The 21,749-nt window shown below is 43.4% G+C and overlaps 1 protein-coding gene, 1 non-coding gene and 1 pseudogene across 2 annotated transcripts in view; 2 read left to right on the top strand and 1 right to left on the bottom strand.

The window, feature by feature from the left end:
- Positions 1–15,517, top strand: part of Rbm5 (RNA binding motif protein 5) — a 31,000-nt gene extending 15,483 nt beyond the window's left edge. The window contains exons 8-25 of the mRNA XM_047563838.1: positions 977–1,037; positions 1,572–1,637; positions 1,895–2,055; positions 3,597–3,694; positions 4,273–4,360; positions 4,533–4,610; positions 4,694–4,766; positions 5,845–5,930; positions 6,312–6,396; positions 6,601–6,692; positions 9,468–9,629; positions 10,196–10,345; positions 10,426–10,497; positions 11,118–11,297; positions 11,589–11,663; positions 13,525–13,622; positions 13,702–13,831; positions 14,901–15,517. Coding sequence (XP_047419794.1) covers positions 977–1,037; positions 1,572–1,637; positions 1,895–2,055; positions 3,597–3,694; positions 4,273–4,360; positions 4,533–4,610; positions 4,694–4,766; positions 5,845–5,930; positions 6,312–6,396; positions 6,601–6,692; positions 9,468–9,629; positions 10,196–10,345; positions 10,426–10,497; positions 11,118–11,297; positions 11,589–11,663; positions 13,525–13,622; positions 13,702–13,831; positions 14,901–15,026 — 1,881 coding nt within the window. The 3' untranslated portion in view covers positions 15,027–15,517. The remainder of the gene's footprint in view (positions 1–976; positions 1,038–1,571; positions 1,638–1,894; positions 2,056–3,596; positions 3,695–4,272; positions 4,361–4,532; positions 4,611–4,693; positions 4,767–5,844; positions 5,931–6,311; positions 6,397–6,600; positions 6,693–9,467; positions 9,630–10,195; positions 10,346–10,425; positions 10,498–11,117; positions 11,298–11,588; positions 11,664–13,524; positions 13,623–13,701; positions 13,832–14,900) is intronic.
- On the top strand, positions 2,169–2,462 carry LOC124992690 (10 kDa heat shock protein, mitochondrial-like; annotated as a pseudogene).
- Positions 8,103–8,176, bottom strand: Trnat-cgu (transfer RNA threonine (anticodon CGU)). The gene has a single exon. It is a non-coding gene; the product is annotated as a tRNA-Thr (tRNA).
- Positions 15,518–21,749: the final 6,232 nt, after the last annotated feature.

Here is a 21,749-nt window from a genome sequence, read left to right as displayed (position 1 = left end):
ACCATTGAGCTACCCCTTCCACACACACCATTTTTTTTCCCCCTCAATGCAAGAGATTGAACCCAGGGACTCACAAGGATGTGGTCAGACAAGAGCCACATCCTCAGCCCCTCAGCCCTTTTTTATTTATATTTTGAGACAGGGTCTTGCTAAATTGCCCAGGCTGACCTCAGATTTGTGATCCTCCTGCCTCAGCTACCTGTTACTGGGATTATAGGTGTTTGCCACTACACCAAGCTGATACTGCTATTTTGAGCGTAGTTAAATTCTTTTTCCTGCACATATCCAGCAGGGGACTAGATAGTGTTCAGTCTACACTGTGTTTGCGTGTATACAGTGCTCTTTCAATTTAAAAAAGAAACTGAGTGCAGTGGCACACATTGGTCATTCAGCAGCTAGGAAGTCTGGAGGATTGCAAGTTCTAGGCCAACGTCAGCATTTTAGGGAAGACCTTATCTCAAAATGGAAAATAAAAGGGGCTGTTTGGGTAGTTCAGTGGTAGAGTGTCTCTAGGTTAAATCCCCAGTACCATAAATATACAAATAGAATTCTACTTCAAAAGATAACCAAACTTGTTTGTCTTGGAAGTATTTACATGGTCTAACATTCTAACTTTGTGTGTTAAGTAGACATGGTGGCACATACCTATAATCCTAGCGATTCAGGAAACTGAGGCAAGAGGATCACAGATTTGAGGCCAGCCTTAGCAACTTAGCAAGACCCTTCTCAAAATAAAAAACAAAAATCACTGGGGATGTATCTCAGTGAAAAAGCATTCCTGTGTTTAATCCTGAATACCATAAAATAAATAAATAAATATTTAGGTTATGCACCCTTGTCTCAGCTACATGATCAACTTCTGCTTTTTTTTTATATTACTGAACTTACCTATGACCTCATTGCTTTAACCCACATTGTTGGTAGAAAGTTTGGCCTAATGTAAGAAATAATTACAGATTAAACTTTTCTTTTTCAGTGCTGCCTTAACAATTTCCGGAAAAGACTAAAATGTTTCCGATGTGGAGCAGACAAGTTTGGTAAGCATGGATTCAGCTCTTTGGAAAATATAAAACTTGACTCTGAAATTATCTGAACCTAAGGAAAAGAATAGATTTTAGGACGTTTAAACAAGTAACTTGTATCTTTTCCTTAAGCCTTTTTTTTAACCTTAGGTTAGGTAAATGCTGATGATGATTGTGAGCACAGAAAATTCCTTTTTTCGCTATTGGTTCTTCTCCTAGGTGCCGGGGATCCTAACTCGGGTCCGTGCACACGCTCAGCGAGTGCTCTACAGGATGAGCTGTTCGCCCAGAAAATTCCTTTTTTGTTTTCCAGAATTCAGTCTGCTCACTGTGTTTGCATCCTACATCTGCTTTTTGTTAGTACGATTCCTGTTCTGCAGTGGCTCAATGTTTGCATTCCACATTAAGCATGTCAAAATTACGGTGTTTTACTATAGCCACAAATCATTTAAAAAAAAAAAAAAAAAAAAGACTATTAGGTGTACTTAAAATAAAAGCTTGGGGGTTTTAATGTATCTTTGTTTTCAATGTGGTTTGTTTTTCTTTTAGACTCTGAACAGGAAGTGCCCCCCGGAACCACGGAGTCAGTTCAGTCTGTTGATTACTACTGTGACAGTAAGTTCAAGCATAATCTTTTGATTTTTGTATTAAAAGTTGACCTCAGTTGGAAATTTCAGTTCTTTTATTTTAATGAGCAACAGCTGCTTTAGGTTGTCTCAAAGATTTGCTTTTAATTTTCTCCACATAAGGGTGAAAAATTCACCAAAACTCCCCAAAATGGATTTTGTTTGTATTTAAACCTGTCTTGAAAACAAGCATTGGTGGTGGGAATACATGTACACGTTTATGCCATTTGTCTCATTCGCCCCCAGCAATCATTCTTCGGAACATAGCTCCGCACACTGTGGTGGATTCCATCATGACAGCACTGTCTCCCTATGCATCCTTAGCAGTCAATAACATTCGTCTCATAAAAGACAAACAGACCCAACAGAACAGAGGCTTTGCGTTTGTGCAGCTATCTTCAGCAATGGTGAGGATCTTATTGAATCTTTGATTTTTAAAAGAATAAATTTTGGGTCTCTACAGCAGTGGTGCGAGAGCGGAGTCCTAACTGCGGCAGCAAGAGTCAGGACCAGACAAGCATTTAGAAAGTTTCTTCCACTCTTTGACCTGGTATTGGTCAAAAGGAGTGCAGCCGAAACTGTAACCAAAGGAGGCATTATGCTTCTAGAAAAATCTCAAGAAAAAATACTGTAAGCATCAGTAGTAGCTGTGGGATCAAGCTCTAAAGGAAAGGGTGGAGAGATTCAGCCAGTTAGTGTGAAAGTTGGAGATAAAGTTGTTTTCCCAAAGTATGGAGGCACCAAAGTAGTTCTAGATGACAAGGATTATTTCTTATTTAGAGATGGTGACTTTCTTGGAAAGTATGTAGACTGAAACAAATCACTGTTGAAATGGCATCGTGTGAAGCTGCTCATTCCACTGAACTTCTGAAATTTTTCATCATGTAAATAATTTCCATGTCTCTTTTATAATAAACTGATGATAATCTAAAAACAAAACAAAAAAAAGAATAAATTTTGCCCTTGGAGTGGAGCTTAGTGTTAGAATCTGTGCTTACATGTGGAAGCCCTAGGTTTGATCCCCAGCACCAAAAAAGAACAGTTTTAAGAGGCAGACAGAATGGCATACACCTTTAATCCCAGTGACTCAGGAGACTGAGGCAGGAGGATTGTGAGTTCAAAGCCAGCCTCCGCAACTTAGCAAGGTCCTAAACACCTCAGCAAGATCCTATCTCTAAATAAATTCAAAAAAGGCCTGGGGTTGTGGCTCAGTGGTTACACTCCTGGGTTCAGTTCCTGGTACCAATAAAAAAGAGGCAAGCAGTTTACCCAATTTTGATTATTTTGAATATGAGACTCCCAGAGACAAGGTTTATGCTTATATATTAACAGTTTTGCAGTGCTAAATTAAGAAACTTATTTCTTTGATAAGTAGCAAAAAGAATGCATTTGCCTTTAGAGAACTAAAGTTTGAGCCACAGTTTAGTCCTTCATACTTTGTTTTATGTTAATTTCGTTCCTTTACTAACACTGGATACCTTCATGTCCTGGAGGTATTTCATTCCTCAAGATTTCATATCTGCAAACACAGTAGGAAATGATGTGCAATGGTGCACACCTCTAATCCCAGTGACTTGGGAGGGCTAAAGCAGGAGAATCACAGGTGTGAAGACAGCCTCAGCAACTTAGTGAGAGATTTAAAATTTAAAAAGAACTGAGATGTAACTCATTGGTGAAAAGAAAAGAAATAACTGTTGGTAGTGGTTTGGTTTTGTTTTTCCTTTTTGTTTCGGTAATATTGGAGATTGAACCCCCAGGGTCTTGCTTAGTTGTGGAGGCTAGCCTCGAACATAAGATCTCCCTGCCTTGACCTCCCCCAAGTAGCTAGAATCATAGGCAGGCACCACCATACCCAGCTAGATTGCTTTGTTTATTTCTTGTATGTGGTAGAGGGTAGAAAGAGACTTAATTATGTGACAAAATTGTTTTTCTTCACATTCTCCTCTAGGATGCTTCTCAGCTGCTTCAGATATTACAGAGTCTGCATCCTCCTTTGAAAATTGATGGGAAAACTATTGGGGTTGATTTTGCGAAAAGTGCCAGAAAGTGAGTGAGTTCACTATCCTTATTTCAAACTACTGCATCTGCACATTTGTCAAGATGCTTCACCAACTGTACTTCAAGTCCATGCTCACAACACTGAGATACTCTTCTCGCTAGTTGAAGGCTAAGAGGGAGTTGATTTTCTTTCTTAGAGCTTATTCCAGTTGATAGTGATTGCCAGAAATGGTTTCAAAACAGGATAAAGGCAAAGCATGGCAGATGGATTGAGAACATGTTCTGTGCAAACTGCAGCAGTATAGTGCAAGCCCATCTGGAAATAATCTTTTCCTGCATAACTGCATGCTTGTAGCTTCATGTATATAGAGCTTCGGTCTAGTGCTCTTTTCTAGTATCGTTATTCATCCAACAGATATTTTTTTAGGTGACACTTTGAAGTAGAGCAGTGATATATAACAAAGACACTTGCCTACTAAGAAATTGCCCCACCAAGACCCTTCCCCCTGTCCACATTTGAGGGCTGACAAAAGACCGGTGTCAATTACTGCTCCTTTGGTAGTATGGGGACACTAATTGGGGACAAACTGAGATAGAATCACCTGATTGAATCTTTGTGATTTCAGAGACTTGGTCCTCCCAGATGGCAACCGGGTCAGCGCCTTCTCTGTGGCAAGTACAGCTATTGCTGCTGCTCAGTGGTCATCTACCCAGGTAAGAGAAAGTATCTTTTTGCTTGGAGTAGTGTATTCATGGCTCCCAAATGACCTCTCCTGTGATACTTGAAATAGAAACTCTCTGGATATTTTTACAGGGTGCTTCCTAGCTTTTTTATTTGATATTCACTAAATTTGTCTTTGGTTGCTTTTCATTTAATATTTTGCAGTCTCAAAGTGGCGAAGGAGGCAGTGTTGACTACAGTTACCTACAGCCAGGACAAGATGGTTATGCCCAGTATGCTCAGGTAGGTGGATTTGAACAGCATTCAGCATCTACTCTGTAGAATATGTCTGAGAGTAGCAGCTTTAATGGTGGACTTTCCTTCAGTACTCACAGGATTACCAGCAGTTTTATCAGCAACAAGCTGGAGGATTGGAATCTGATGCATCATCTGCATCAGGTAATAAGCTTCATCTCCTTTTTGCCTTTTGTTTAAGCAATTTAAGGTTGAGGAAATATGACAAGGTGTCTTACTTAACTAAACCCAAAGCTACAAGTTCATATCCCTACAATAATATGGAGGGTACATCCATGACTGTCACCATATACCCAAGGTTCTGGGGAAGGTTAGGGTTGTTAGTGTATATCAAGAGCCAGTGTGTTATAAGGAGTTTTATTCTTGAAATTCAGCTCTATGTTAGAAGTCATAAGTTCAGGTGAGTAAAGAGGGCAGAGAGGCTTTAGAGTTGTGCTCACATACCAATCAAAAGGGTCAGGAAGCATGCATGTGTATGTTTCTGTGCTTGCGGGCAGAGGTTTGGAGACATGAACTTCAATTTTATCTCAATAAACTTGTTTTAAAACTTTTGGAAAAAAAAAAAAAAAAAAGGGTCAGGAAACCTCTCCTCAAGTTTTCATTCCAGAATTATAAAAGCCTTGTATACCAGTCTTTTCTCAACCCAGAGCAAATACAGCTTTTTTTCCCTCCACTTCCTTCTTAGCCATCATACAGAATCCTTAACTTTGCATATCACATTTAAGTAGGATTATAAGAAGATGAAAGTGTCATAGATTCCAGATCCTGAGTGGGAACTAAGTTATTAAGAACTGTTGGGACTGGGGTTGTAACTCAGTGGCAGAGTGCTTGCCCAACATGCGTGAGGCATTGGGTTTGATTCTCATCATCACATATAAAAATAAATAAAGGTCCATTGACAACTGAAAAAAATTAAAAAAAAAAAAAAAGGTACTTATATACAAGAACAGAAGACTGTGCTGGGTATGGTTGTGCACACCTATGATCCTAGCTACTCAGGAGGCTAAGTTAGAGACCAGCTTCAGCAACTTAGGAAGACCCTGTCTCAAAATAAAAATAAACTGTGAAATAGGGCTGGGGATATAGCTCAGTGGTGAAGTGCCCAGGTTCAATCCCTAATACTAAGGGAAGATAAAGACAGAAGACTAGGTTGGGTTTTACAGATATAAATAGTTGGCTTGAAGTTTAATGCCTAAGCTCTCCTAACCTCTTTTATCATCAGGCACAGCAGTGAACACCACCTCAGCAGCTGTGGTATCCCAGAGTCCCCAGTTGTATAATCAGACTTCCAATCCACCTGGCTCTCCGGTAATCTTGTTCTCTTAAATACAGACTGCAAGACTGTTGGGGAAACTTCGTGTTGCTGTACAAATACTATCTTTCCTGCTGTATAAACCAGGATTGAGTAATACACATTCCAGCACGTTTATCTGTCTTATAGTATTAGATAATAATTTTGTTGTGTGTATGTGCATATATTTTAAAAATAAAACTCCAAATGGAGTGTGCATGCTTCAACTTGACCTTTAGGAAGAAAGTTATCAATATATATTATGCTGAAGGATTGCCTTCAATCCTTGTTGCAGAATATCTTGTCAGGGGAGCCCTTCCTCCTAGATTATTGCAGTGGTTTAGTTCTCTTAAAAGACTTTACAGTTGAAATTATATTGAAGCTGCTGTTCTTTCCAGACTGAGGAAGCACAGCCTAGCACTAGCACAAGTACACAGGCCCCAGCTGCTTCCCCCACTGGTGTAGTTCCTGGTACCAAATATGGTAAGCCAAACCTCATGGGACTGTTGACAGTTGGAAGGTCCTAGTTGTGTCTTTGTTTAATAAAAGTTCCTCTCCCTTTGTGGGTGTCAGAGGGACACTTGGGGATGTGAGAAAAAGAACATTAAGGCCTGCTTCATCTTACTGGCTTAGAAATAAAGCTAGTTTCTTACCTGGAATGACTGTGTGCTGACTTTTTCTTTGTAGCAGTACCTGACACATCCACTTACCAGTATGATGAATCTTCAGGATATTATTATGATCCAATAACAGGGCTCTACTATGACCCCAACTCACAAGTAAGTGTGCTGTTTTACTCCTCAGCTCCAGTACCATCTTTGTTTCACTTATTTTATTTCTGAAGTATGAGATAAAATATTCCCTGGTTTATAACCCAAATAAGTTGTTTTTGTTGTTTGGGTGGTGCTGGGGATGAAATCTCTAGGGCCTTGAGCATGCTGTATCACTGCTCTGTATACCCAGTCCGCAGGTAAGTTTTAATTTCTTCAAAGCCACCAAGATGTAATTTTTATTTAGGATTTAAATTTTTAAATTTAAGGATAAAAAAATGTTTTGAAGACTGGAGATATAGCTTACTGGTAGATTGCTTGCCTAGAGTGTGCAAGGTCCTAGTTCCCCAGTATCACCAAAAAAAAAAAAAGGCAAAGTTTTGAGGTATAATGTTCATGTAAAGAAATGCATAACATTCAAGTGTGGCCAGGATAGTGACACGTGCCTATAATAATCCCAGCTACTTGGGAAGCTGAGGCAGGAGGATTTCAAGTCCAAGGCCACCCTGGACAACTTGGATCCAGTCTTAAAATAAAAGTGACTGAACCTGACACAGTGACACATACCTATAATTCCAGGGACTTGGAAGTCTGAGGCATGAGGATTGTAAATTCAAGGCCAACCTCAACAACTTAGTGAGACCCTGTCTCAAAATGAAAAAAGGATGGGATATAGTTCAGTGACAAAGTGCCAGTGAGTTCATAAATAAATAAATAAAATTTTTCAGAAATTAAACTGGCTAGGGATGAAGCTTAGTAGTAAAGCACCTCTGAGTTTGTTCCCTAGTTCCACACACATAAAAAGACTGAGGTGGGCAATTCTTCCAAACTTTGCATGGATAACATATTTATATTTATACCATCGCTCAGAACATTCTCACCCTACCTGAAAGGTCCCTCAGACCTCTTGCTAGTCATCACCCTCCCCCATTAGTAACCACTATTCTGGTTTTTGTTATCAGAGATAATTTTGTCAAGATTCATGCAAAAACCTAGCTAGAAGATTTTAATTGTGGTTTTCTCTTTTTTTTTTTTAATTGAGAAAAAATCCACATAACAGAATTCACCATTTTAACCAATTAGAGTATACAATGCAGTAGTTTTTACTATATTCCCACTGTCATGCCTGTGTCATCACTATCTAATTTCAGAATATTTTCATCAACCCAAGGAGAAACCCTGTACCCATTAAATAGTTACTGTATATCCTCTCCCCACCTCTACCCAGTAATCACTAATCTATTTTTTGTCTGTGGATTTATCTGTTTTAGACATTTCATATAAATGAATCAGACAATATGTGTCCTTCTGTGTACAGTGTCTTTCAATATTTTTCCAGGGAGGAGCAGGTACCAGGGATTGAACCCAGGGGTGCTTTACCACTGAGCCACATCCCCAGCTCTTTTTCTTTTCTTTTTTTTGTGGTACTGGGGATTGAACCCAGCACCTTGTGCTTACGAGGCAAACACTCTACCAACTGAGCCATATCCCCAACCCTTTATTTTCTATTTTAAGATAGGTTCTCACTAAGTTGCTTAGGACTTCACTAAGGTGCTGAGGCTGGCCTCAAACTTGAGATCCTCCTGCCTTAGCTTGCTGAGATGCTGGGATTACAGCACCACTCTACCCAACTGCATCTTCTTTTACTTAGCCTGCCCCTCTGTATTGAGGATAAAATTTAGCAGATCTGTGTAGTGATGCTTTATTTTAGTGGTATATATAACTCCTAAAAATGAAAAACAATTTTAACACTCCATAAATAAATATTTATGACCAGCAGCTATAGAATAGTAAAATAAATCCTTTTTTTTTTTTTTTTTTTTTTTTTTTTTTGGTGGTGCTGGGGATTGAACCCAGGGCCTTGTGCTTGCAAAGCAGGCACTCTACCAATTGAGCTATATCCCCAGCCTAGCAAGAACTTGGCATTGAGAGCTAGTGGATTCTGAGAAGGGAAATATGGAGCTGTGTGCCACTAGTCTGCAGTTTTTCCACTCTAATTTGTGCAGTCTGGCCATTTCCCTAGCATCTCTTCTTGATGTACTTCTATATCTGTTACCCACCCTGCATTCCCCAGAGGAAACATAACAGATACTCTCTTGTATCCCTGTTGAGAGGTAGTGAGTGACAGAAATAAAGGAGAGAAAACTGTCACCTGTCCTATTACAATTCCTGTTGAGCCTGGGTTCCTTCACCGTACCTCCTCCTAGGCGCCCTAGCTAATGTTCACAACTCTGGTTTCCTGGAAATCTGAAGGGTTCTATATGACTGAACCTGGTGAAGAGCTGTTAACTGGTTTTCACAGAGGATGTGGGTCTCATGACATGTCCATCTGGCCACCTGACTTGTGTAATTTTTTGGGGGGTGTGGGGGTACCAGAGATTGAACCCAGGGGCACTTTCCCATTGAGCCACTTCCCATTCCCCCCCCCCCTTTTTTTTTTTTTAAGACAGGTCTCTATAAGTTGCTTAGGGCCTCACTAAGTTGCTAGTGCTGGCTTTGAACTTGTGATCCTCCTACCTTAGCCTCCCAAGTCGTTATGGGTGTGCACCACCACGCCACCTTATGTTTTGTTTTGTTGACAAAAACGACTTTGACCTGCTTTTTTTGACAGAATATTTCTTTAAGTTTGACATAGCAGGGACATAACTCAGTGGTAGAGCGCTTGCTTAGTGGATACAGTACTCTGAGTTCAATCCTCCATACCATTTTTTTAAAAGTTTGACATAGTAAAAAAGCCTGCATTAATTGTATTTTTTTTTTATTTGTTTGTTTTTTTCCTTCTAGTACTACTATAATTCCTTAACACAGCAGTATCTTTACTGGGATGGTGAGAAAGAGACCTATGTGCCAGCTGCAGAGTCTACCTCCCACCAGCAAACGGGTCTGCCTCCCACAAAAGAGGGGAAGGAGAAAAAGGAAAAACCCAAGAGCAAAACAGCCCAACAGGTAAGAATATGACCAGCCAGGGACCCTTAATTCTCTCCTTGGGGTATTTGAACAGCTTAATTCTTCATTTTTGTGTTGTAGCACTTTCATCAGCTTTATTTAGATACCTAAAAACTGGACTGAGCCAGGGGTGATGTTGCACAGCTGTAATCCCAGCCACTCAGGAAGCTGAGGCAGGAGGATCACAAGTTCAAGGAGTCAGCCTCAGCAACTTAGCAAGGCTCTAAGAAGCTTAGTGAGACCCTGTCTCTAAATAAAAACGGATTCAATTCCCGGTACCAAAAAAAAAAAAAAAAAAAAAAAAAAAAACTGCAGAGATGTAGCTTAGTGGTAGAACACTTGCCTGACATGTGCAAGACCCTGGGTTTGAAGCCCAGCCATAACAAAACAAAACAGTCCTGAAAGTTTCATGTAGTTGTATGTGATAGCATCTATGGAAATATTTGTATGAAGAGATAAAAGAAGGTTTGTTATACCCCATGTGATTGAGATAAGATCCTTGATGGTTCATTGCAGTGGTACAGGGTACTGAATGTTTTTTGATGGTGTTTGTTGTTTGACATTAGATTGCCAAAGACATGGAACGCTGGGCTAAGAGTTTAAACAAGCAAAAAGAAAATTTTAAAAACAGCTTTCAACCTGTCAGTTCCTTGAGGGAAGAAGAAAGGAGAGAATCTGCTGCAGCAGATGCTGGCTTTGCTCTCTTTGAGAAGAAGGTAATGGTAGTAGCAATGGTCCCACTTCATAATGGGAGCCTTTGTAAAACTAGAGGCTTATGACTTGTTCTGTTTCCCAGGGAGCCTTAGCTGAAAGGCAGCAGCTCATCCCAGAATTGGTACGAAATGGAGATGAGGAGAATCCACTCAAAGTAAGAAAATATCACTTGTATTTTTAAAGACCATATCTGTAATTTGTGTGTGGCTTTGAATTTCAACTACATGTTGGCTACTGTGATTTCTACTTAAAACTATATGTGGTCTTTCTGGGTGTTTGGAGCACACACAGAATCCATGACCAGGAATTTGTTTTCTATACTTGAAAATGGGTGAGCTGAGCAGTAATAAAGCCTGAATTCCTAAACTTGGTTAACTGAGATTTGTTGCATCTGTAAATAGAAGTTTTAATGGGCTGAAAAGAGAAAATTAAATAAGAAAAACCTGTACTTGATAGATACTGGTCCAACTGAGCTGTTTACTCTTGATCTATTGCTATCTTGGGGGTTTTGTACATGGTTGATGGTTTGAAAACACTCATCCAAGAGCATATTTCTTGGGCTCCAAGAGGGTTAGTACCACAAGGCTCTCAGGCCCAATACTCAAGAACCTGACTGCTCCATACAGTTAATGAATAAAATGTGTTTCATTACTAAAGGATGACACAGTAATAAGAATTCACTCACATTTTGGATTAGGCATCACTTTATCCACATACATAGCCATTACTGTCTTCCTGTTGTGCATTTCCAGTGACCTGTTCTTGTGTCCCCAGAGGGGTCTGGTTGCTGCTTACAGTGGCGATAGTGACAATGAGGAAGAACTGGTAGAGAGACTTGAGAGTGAGGAAGAGAAGCTGGCTGACTGGAAGAAGATGGCCTGCCTGCTCTGCCGTCGCCAGTTCCCAAACAAAGATGCCCTGGTCAGGCACCAGCAGCTCTCAGACTTACACAAGGTGGCCTTACTTGTTTCCCTAAGCCAATTGGAAGTGGGAAAGGGAGGCAAGGGAGATGATAAGTGTACCCTGACCATGGTGAAGGTTCAGTAAGTTTCTCCTGTTGAATGGTTGTATTTTAGAAAGTATAGAATGGAGGGGAACATTACATCTCCACACTCTCCAGGTGCTGGTTTTGATGCCATAGTGTATTGAATTAGGTTTTGGCTTTTAGAACACAATGCTAATGTTAAGTCATCTCACATTAGGATGGCCTGAATTCTAACTGTATCTATAAAATCTCTTATATAGCAAAACATGGACATCTACCGACGATCCAGGTTGAGTGAACAGGAGCTGGAAGCCTTGGAGCTGAGGGAGAGAGAGGTGAATCAGAAACTGTGCCAAAAGGAGGACTTATCTCAGGATATCTGCCTTTAGCAGTTTTTGTTTTGATTTTGCTTTGATTTTGCTTTGGTTGGTTGGGTGAGACACAGAGTCTTGCTGTGTTACCCAGGCTGTCTCTGAACTCTTGGTCTTAAGCAATCCTTTTTCCTCAGCCTCCCGAGTAACTGGGACTATGGGTGTGCACCACCATACCCAGGTTGCCTTTAGCTTTTATTTGTAGCATTTAGTTTCAGGTCCCTGGGGCAGGATAGAAGGATTTCTAATACACTTGTCACCCAGCCATTATAGCTTATGTAGACAAGACCCAGGTATATTTGTGAGCCCCACACTGTCCCTTCATGGGGGTACACAAAACCAGCACAATTTCAAGACTGCTCATAGGTACTGAATGTCAAACTCTTACTGGTGACAAACACTGGGTTTTATCAAGGGCAGAATGTTCTTTGACCTGGCCAGGGAACCCTTCATGGGCCATAAGGGAGGTACAAATGAGGCCTAAGAGCTAGCAGGGCATGACATTCCAGGCTAAAGACAAAGGTAGAAGACTGTGATGCCAATAATGGGCAAGCAGTTGGTGCTGGTGGTTGATGAGGCAGGTTGGGGACTAAGCAGGCTAGGGTTGTTTGTTCTATTTTGTTTTGCTTTTCCCCAGTACTGAGTATACAACCCAGGGACACTTCTACCTTTGTGTAAATCCCCAGCCCCATTCTTGAATTATTTTGAGACAGATCCTTGGTACATTGCTGAGGCTGGCTTCAGACTTGGAATTCTCCTTGTTTGGTCTCCACAGTTGCTGGAATTACAAGTGTGCACCACCCTGCCTGCTTCAGATAGGATTTTAAATGCAAATGAAGACTGTGGGTTAGGCTGGGCATTTTGGCACATGCCTATAATCCCAGTGGCTTGGGAGGCTGAGTTAGGAGGATCATGAGTTCAAAGCTAGCCTCAGCAAAAAAAGCAAGGTACTAAACTCAGTGAGACCTTGTCTCTAAATAAAATACAAAATAGGACTGGGAGTGTGACTCAGTGGTTGAGTGCCTGTGAGTTTAATTCCTAGTATCAAATTATAAAGACTGGGTTAGAAATTCCCTACCCTGAGATAATTCTGAGGTGTCTGTATTTTAAGGCCTTTGCTTTTCCCTTCTTCCCACTGGTTATGGTGCCATCTTCCCCAGGGACTGCTGGGTAAATCTCTGGAAGCCTCCTTGACGCTATCTGTCCCTGGAGGTAGGCCTGTCCAAATGCTGAGGTGGGGACTGGCAACTCTGCCTCTTGCCTTAGGACCTTGACAGGCAATGTGACTAAGTGAGGTGAGAGAAGCAAGAGAATTTGGTACTTAAAACCAGGCCCAAGAACTGGGAATAGCTTGGTTTTAGAGTACTTTCCTAGCACATGTGAGGCACTGGGTTCAGCACCACATTAAAAATAATAATAATAATAAGTAAAATAAAAATATTATGTCCAGCTACAACTAAAAAATACCTATTTTTTTTGAAAAGCAGGCTCAAAGCCAAGCTCCGTAACTGGGCACGGTAGCACACACCTATAATCCCAGTAGCTCAGGAGGCTGAGGCAGGAGGATCTCAGGTCAAGGCCAGCCTCAGCAATATAGCGAGGCCCTGGGCAACTTGGAGAGACCCCGTCTCAAAAATAAAAAGGACTGGAGTTGTGATTCACTACTGAGCACTCCTGAGTTCAATCCCCAGTACCTAAAAAATATAAATAAATAAATAATAAAATAAAAACTTTAAAAAGCCATACTCCAGGTTAAAAATAGTGTAGGTACATTCAACAGGCTAGAGTCTGAATATTTTCTAGCAGTGTTTTTTCTTCCACATAGATGAAATATCGAGATCGAGCTGCAGAAAGACGAGAGAAGTATGGCATTCCAGAACCTCCAGAGCCCAAGCGCAAGAAGCAGTTTGATGCTGGCACTGTGTATGTGATGTGCACCATTTTCCAGTTCATTAGCTGGGGCTTTGGCTGTTTTAAGTAACTGTGTGTTTGCCACTGGCAGGAATTACGAGCAGCCCACCAAAGATGGCATTGACCACAGTAACATTGGCAACAAGATGCTGCAGGCCATGGGCTGGCGGGAAGGCTCGGGCTTGGGAAGAAAGTGTCAAGGCATCACAGCTCCCATTGAGGTAAGCAGTAGGAATGGGGTCCGTGGATGCTGGGTTACAGGCCTTCTTGAAAAAGATGAGAGAGAAAATGACTGAGAAAGTCTGGAACTGGAACAGATAGCAGCTTTACCTTAGCACAGACTTGCTGGTCATATCCTCATCCCTAACTGGGTTTGTTCCCCGCAGCCCTCCTTATATCCTTTATATTTTTGTTAATTGTTGATGAACCTTTTTTTTTTGTATGTGGTGCTGAGAATCAAACCCAGTGCCTCATGCATGCCAGGCAAGTGCTCTACCACTGAGCCACAACCCCAGCCCCACCCTCCTTTGTATCTTTTTCTTTTTTTTTCTTTCAGTGCTGGGGATTGAACCCAGGGCCTTATGCTTGCAAGGCAAGCACTCTACCAACTGAGTTATATACCCAGCCCCCCTCCTTTATATCTTTAAAAATTAAAATTTAAGCTGAGTGTGCTGTCACACACCAGCAATTTGGGAGGCTGAAGGAGGATCACAAGTTCGAGGCCATCCTGGAATGTATCTCAGTGATTGAACACTTCTAAGTTCAGTCCTCAGTACTGCCCCCACCTCCAGTCCTTAATTGGTCAGAGCCCAGATTGAGGCATAATTTCAGGATCAGAGGCCCTCATGCACTGGCCTAGGCAAGAGCTCCACCCACCAATGATTGCTTCCACACTGTCTTGACACAGTACAACTTAGATCAGACATTTACAGACCATGTTTATCCTTTGCATGTGAGTTTTGCTGACATTGACTGTCCTGTGGTAATTTGTGCCTGTAATTATCAGGCCTTCCCCAGGCTTCAGTGGAGTGCTTTGGTGTCCTTACTAAGCATGAATACTTGTTTAAGCAGTCATGAGGAGGGATACAGTTTCACCTGACTGTCTTCTTTAGCCCACTTTTGCTCCAGTCTTTAAACCTACCCCAGGTCTCCAGCCTTGAATCCTTGCCTTCACATAAACTTGGCATCTCCTGGTGGGTGGTCCTGCTTGGTAAGGAATGGACTGGATGAGAGATGGGAATAATCTACACTGTACCTGCCAGCTGCTAACAGTCTTTTTTGTTTCCCCAGGCTCAAGTCCGGCTAAAAGGAGCTGGCCTGGGAGCCAAAGGCAGTGCATATGGGTTGTCAGGTGCTGATTCCTACAAAGATGCTGTCCGGAAAGCCATGTTTGCCCGATTCACTGAAATGGAGTGAGATTGTAAGAGAGAGAGATGACGAGGAGCTCCAAGGAGTGCAAGGAGTGGGCCATGTCCTCAATTCACTCTTATGCCTAAGGGCATGCCTTGTGCTGTTAATAGTTTTTTAGGGTGAACCACTTCATTCTTCAGGGTTCTCCCTCCCCACTTAAAAGGAGCTCCCTTATGTGGGTTATCTGGTAAATGGCCTTCCTTCCCATCCTAGGGCTTGTGAATAGACCAGAGGGGACAGTGAGCTTTTTATACTTCCGTGTACATAGTGTAATGTAGTGTGTTTTACATGTGTAATCTATGTTGTGGTCCCTCCTTCCTGAGGGTTTGAGATGCTCTAGGTGGTAAGTGACACTGAAGCCACCTCTGTCATTTGTCCTTGTGATGTCTTTTCTTGGCAGAAGCCTTGTGTATATTTGTATATTACACATTTGTACAGAATTTTGGAAGATTTTCAGTCTAGTTGCCAAATCTGGCTCCTTTACAAAAGAAATACCTTGAAAAAATGGGTGTATGGTGTCTCTTTTTTCTTAGGTGAGTGAATGGGTAAAGCATGTCTGAGCTAGTCAGGTCTGGTGGTTTTTTTACAAGGAGTATTTTTTATTCACTTTCCTTGCCCCCATCATTCATGTCTACCACTGAACCACACTTCCAGCATCATGTTCAGATTTTTTAAGTTTGAGAGTTTAACTTTTTTTTTTTTTTTTTTTTTTTTTGGTGGGGCTAGGGGCTGGGGATTGAACCCAGGACCTTGTGCTTGCCAGGCAGGCACTCTGCCAACTGAGCTATATCCCCAGCCCAACATGTTTTAAAACTATATGGAAATCAACCATAACTCCACTTGCTTTCTGTCTTCTCAACTGCTAAGAGGGTTCTCCAGGGTATTGCAGGGTTTTCTATTCTAGATGGTGTCATCCCATCCTTGTCTCCAGCACCAGGAAAGAGAGACCATGTTTGAGGGTAGAAAGTATGCTTGGTGACAGAGGTTTTTCCGAGGACCAGGTGACTTGATAGGTTCTCATATTGCCTTATCTGGCCAAACAGATTTGAAACTCCATAGATTGTGTATATAATCAGGAAAGGCAGCCTTTTCTTGAAACTTGTTCTAGACTTCATGACTTTGGTGGATGGCCACATTTTCCTAAGTTAAGCCTGACCCTTACATAGTTGAAAGTAGGAACTTTCAAGACACAGGTCCACCTCTAGGCACCTGGGTGGTGCCTTGAAGTGGTTGAACCTACCTCCTGCTTTGCTAGGGAGAGATAGAAACAAATGCAGAACTCCCAAGTATAGGTTTTCAGAAAGCCTTGAGAACCTCACAAATGAGGCCCCAAGTTTCCAAAGCCCAGACAGGGAATGTATATGCCAGTCCAGTGTCTACCAGGATAGGTACTCCTGAGAACAGATTGGCCCCACCACCAATGCCTCAGGGGAGATGCTGATGCTCCAGCACCTGAGCAGCAATCACAAGCAACCTAATTAACTGCATCTGACAGGCAGCATGGACAGCTAGCTCTTCAGGTGAACACAGGCATAATGGGATCTGGGACGCTCTTAATTATGTACACTCAGCGCATTAAAGCCTGGCTGAAAGCTTTTCCTAGGGGAGCTTGCCCCACCATCAGTCATCTTGTGCCTTGGGTTGGTTTCCCCACACTGGGAAAGGCACTTGAATCCTTCCCACTCTCCTTGTTGCTATTCTCTATGCCTCCATACAGACTACTCTGGACCATAGCATCTACTATCAGCAATCTGTGGCCTTTCTTACAATATAAAATTGAGGGTTCCTGTTGGGTGTGGTGGCACACACCTGCAGGCTGAGGCAGGAATGGCTCAAGTGTGAGGCCAGCCTCTGCAGTTTGGCAAGAACCTAACCAAATTGACAAGATATTGTTTCAAATTTTTAAAAAGCTGGGCATGGTGGCACATGGCTATAAGTGACTCAAGGCAGAGACAAAGGATCACAAGTTCAAGGCCAGCCTCAGCAATCTAGTGAGGTCCTAAGCAACTTAGAAGAACCTGTTTCAATACAAAATAAAAAGGGCCAAGAATGTGGTTCAGTGATGAAGTGCCTCTGAGTTCAATCCCCAGTACAAAAAATAAAAGACAGAATGTAACTCAGTGGTTTAAAAAAAAGGGGGGTGGGGGGGCTTCAGTGAATATGAGGACCTGAGCCAGCTTCTTAGAGAAGCTGGAGACTCCCTCTGACTTTTCAACCTGTTCTACAGCCACACCTGTTACTAACCTATCTAGCCAAGTGACTAGAACTATCATCCCTATTTATTTTGTGGTACTGGGGATTGAACCTAGAAGTGCTTTACTACTGAGCCACATCTCCAACCCTTTTAGTTCTTGAGGTGAGGTCTTGCTAAGTTACCTAGGTTGGCTTCAAACTTATGATCCTCCTGTCTCAGCTTCCTGAATAGCTGAGATTACAGGCTTCTGCCACCATGCCCAACTCCAAAATTCTTTTTTTGTTTTTGGTTTTTTGTGGTACTGGAACCCTGAGGTATTCTACCACTGAGCTACACCCCCAGTACTTTTTATTTATTTATTTATTTTTATTTGTTTATTTTAAAATTTTTAGTTCCAGACACAATGCCTTTATTTTGTTCATTTAGTTTTATGTGGTGCTGAGAATTGAACCCAGTGCCTCATACATGCTAGGCAAACGCTCTACCACTGAGTCACAACCCAGCCCCAGGTTTTTTTTATTTTGAGACAGCGTCTTACTAAATTGCCAAGGCTGACCTCAAACTTGTGATCCTCCTGCCTCAGCCTCCTGAATTAGGAATTACAGGAGTGTGCCACTGTGCCCGACTGGTCCCAGTTCTTTAGGTTTTGGCAGGCTGTATCTTGGGGCTCAGATCCCTGAGAACCTGAGATTGAAGCGTAGGACAGGCATTCTCCATCAAGTTTATCTTCAACCCCAGGTCCTGGGAAGAGTATGCTCAGTTCTGCCCACAGAACTGCCATATCTCCCAACCATGCCTGATGTGGGAGTGCTGAGAGCAATGTAAACTTCCCAATCAGGGAAACCAAAACTCCAAGTTTGGAAGGGGATATTGCTGACCTAGAGAGAACTTCCAGGGTTCCCAAAAGTCCAGACTGCCCTTGGCTGGGACAGCTGCTGCAATGTGTAGACCTTTGAGGGCCATCCAGGAGCAGCTGTCATGGCTATGCATCAAACAAGTTGCAAAGCCCAGATGAGCAGCCAGGCCTGAGCTAAGCTCCCCAGGCATGCATAGTCTGGCTGGGGGTCTCAAGGGTGCCTGGAGCCCAGTCACCCTTATTGGGGAGAGGGGGGTGGATAACAAATGTCTTCAGGTAGGGTATGGTGGGGGAGATTACTGGAGACAGGGCCCTGCAGGGGAGTACTGTAGTGCTAGTGGCCACCAGGTGGCAGCACTCCATAATCTATCGGGCCAGGCTCATTTTGATGGTGGTAGTGGGAGGGTGTCCCACCAATTCTTGAGGTACTTGGAGGTTCCCAAAGCCTCTTCCCAGGTCTCTGGGATTCAGAAAGACATGACAATAATTTGTGCCTTAAAGCTTCTTGTGTGGAACCAGTAAGCCCCAAGGCTACTAGCACTACTTTTTTTTTTTTTTTTTTTTTGGTGGGGGGAGCGGGTGCCGGGGAGCGAACCCAGCGCCTTGTGTTTACAAGGCAAGCACTCTACCGACTGAGTTATCTCCCCAGCCCCTACTAGCACTATTTCCTGAGACTCCCTTATCTCTCCCCACCAAGGATCCCTATTGGTTAGAAGGGGAAGTTGTCCCCGTAGCACCCAGATGAGGGCAAGAGCCAGGCTGGCCATGTGCACACTAAGTGCTTCAGTCTCTTAGCAATTCTTGCCAACCTAGATAAATAATTTCTTCAGTCGATAAAATGCATTTGTGCCTCTCACACTCCCTTCACCCATCTGTGTAATTATTGACTCTCACAGAAATACTCAACAGAACTCACATCAGACCTGCAGTTTCCATTTCTGCAGTTTATGGAGCTGGAAGAAAATTTGCCCAGGGCTCCCAGAAAGAAGCAGGGAATGGCTACAGGTCCTCACCACAGCCTCCCAAAAGGTGGCAGGAGGGGGTGGACCCTGGGACTTGGATTAAGATCAGAGTCCCATGTGGAGTTGGTCACACCTAACCAGAAAGCTTTCCAGCAGGACAGACAAACCAAGGATAGGGTCCTGCTTAGTCCAAGCACCACTTTCATTCAGTTTAAAGTAGAAAAGCAGTTGCTAAAGGTTACTAGGTTGGACTCTGCAGGTGAACACAACCTGGATTCCAACCTGGATGGCCCACCCAGTTGACAGGGATCCTAAGAGTTCAGTGGAAATGGGTCCTCCTATATGGACAAGGTCAGGCTCCAGCACTGATGCACTCCAATTCTGAAGTGAACAGAGCCTTAGGAATCCCCTAACACCCTGGAAAGAAGACAGAAAAGGAGAAGCAGGAAAATAGACAAGACAAAGAACAATTTCTACATGATGCTGGGAATAGGAACTGAAAAAGTCTGCAGGGCTTCAAGGAGTGGGAGGCTGATGGGGTAAGAGGGGAGGAGTGGGCAGCACATAGGGGTCCAGGGGAGTCTGTTGCACTGCTGAGATATACACCGAACTATGAGTAAATTCTCCATACCGATGGGGGAGGCCACAGCAAGTGGGAAAAGGAGGAACACTTTCCTACATGACAAGTCAGGTTCCGAGCTTTGGGATCCAAGTTCCAGGTGGGCATCACCACTCTCTGCGTCCTGGAAAAAAAGTTATTTGAAAATGATTCATGGGAGCAATTAAGTCTTCCCCACCATCCCCTGGCTTGCGCTAGAGGCAGGGTGGGTGAAGGTGTGGGAGCCCAGATCAGTCTGCCCTGCAGGGTTGGTTTTAGCCTAAGGATCCCCAACCCAGCACAACCAACCACCAGAAGATGCCCAATCCACAGGACCAGAAAAGACAAGCTGAGCCCAAATCCTGAAGGATACCAGAACTGGGGCTTCTTCCCCTTCATTCCACTCTTCCTCTACTTCTTGGCTAGGCTGAGGGACCAGTCTGCATTCACAAGTAAAAAGCATGCCTGCCTGCTCATGCACAGGCTCAGAGAGTTACCCAAGAACTTATCCAACTGCAGCAAGCAGTGTACATATTTCCCCCAGCATCCTGGGGGTGTGTAAAGCCACTACATGCAGATGTGCTGCAGGCCACAGCACACGCCAATCCAAAGCCCTGGCCACTGGCACACCAAGTTCACCCTGCATGGAAGTGTGGCCTGGGTCCTGCCACAGTGTGCAGGAATCAGATGTTCTTGCTACCCTTTATTTTAATATTTTTTTTAAGTTGTAAATATTACCAATACCTTTATGTGGTGCTGATGATCAGAACCCAGTTCCTTACTCATGTGAGGCAAGTACTCTACCACTGAACTACAGCCCCAGCCCCTTGCTACCCTTGAAGGGAAGAGCCTACTCTAGCAGCTGGCTGGAAGCTGGGAAGGGCCCTCAGGGCTACAACATGACTACAACACAAGCCACCACCTAGCTTATACACCCTTGTGTACTTAAATTACTCTGTGGCTCCCCCTTTTCCAGGTAGGTGGATCTTGGGGGTTTTCATCTGAAACAGGTTCCTGAGCTCATGGAACAGATTCAAAAGGACCAGTTGCTGCTCAGCTCTAGGGTCGAAAGAGGGCTAGAGCAGTAGGTGTCTGAAGAAGGGGCATCATGTCCTTAAGTAGATGAGCTCAAGACAGCATTTCCCCTTCCAATACAGCAGCCACACCTCATGGGTACGAGAGGGAGTGGCAATGGATTGGTAAACTGAGGTTCAGAGATGAACCTCAGCATGCCCAATTGAGAGAGCTCATCAACAACCCATGCAAACCCACCAACAGCTCTTGCTATCCCTGGCCCAGATATCTCCATGGGTTAGTGTCCTATCTCCCCCAAAACTGGGCTCTGTTTCCCCTCTTGGGCAAGGAGTCTCCAGGATCAGCTGAGTGCTGCCTCTTCCCTCAGAGAAGGCTCTCCCAGGGCGGGGTAGGCCCTAACTCTCCCCAGCACCTCAGCCTTGGCTAGACTGGGCCTTTTCTTTAAGACCAGGAGCCCCCGCTTGAGCCCCTTCACAGCCCTCTACCAGATTCAAAAGCAAACTATGAGAAGCAGCCCCAAGCCTGAGCCACCACCATACCCACCCCCCGCCCTGCAGATTTTTCTGGTTCTTATTAATGTAAATGAAATCTGCTCTGAGAGTCCTTAATGGAAAGCGTTCCTGGAATTCGACTGTGCACACGTGGGGTGGGGGAAACCCTGAGATTAACTCTTGTGCAGCTGAACCCAGACTAGTCAGGCTGCAGTGACCCTGAGCCTGGGGTGAGCTTGCTGGGGACCAGGTCAATCACTTAGCCCCTCCCAGAATTTTATCCTCAAATCAAGGGTGGCAGGGAAGCACCCACATTCAACCCTTTGTCCTGTGGCCAGTTGAGAATGTTCAGAGGTTTCTCAGAACCTGAGGAAGGTGGACTGGACAGAAATGGGGAGCTCTGGAAAGTCCTTGATCAAGGAAGGGCTCCACCAAAGACCAGAGAAGCAAAAGGGGACTACAAGGTGGAGTAGCTGACAGACTATGTGTCTTGTCCTCATCCAGCTCTTTCCTAATTTGAGAGAGGCACCCTGCACAGAGATGTTGCCTCAGATTTCTCTTCCTCCCCCTACCCCACCTCATTCCTGATAGAT

The sequence above is a fragment of the Sciurus carolinensis genome, chromosome 9, assembly GCF_902686445.1.
Source record: "Sciurus carolinensis chromosome 9, mSciCar1.2, whole genome shotgun sequence".
Classification (NCBI taxonomy): domain Eukaryota; kingdom Metazoa; phylum Chordata; class Mammalia; order Rodentia; family Sciuridae; genus Sciurus; species Sciurus carolinensis.
The sequence above is the reverse complement of the archived record's forward strand: the minus strand, read 5'-3'. Positions and strand labels throughout refer to the sequence as shown.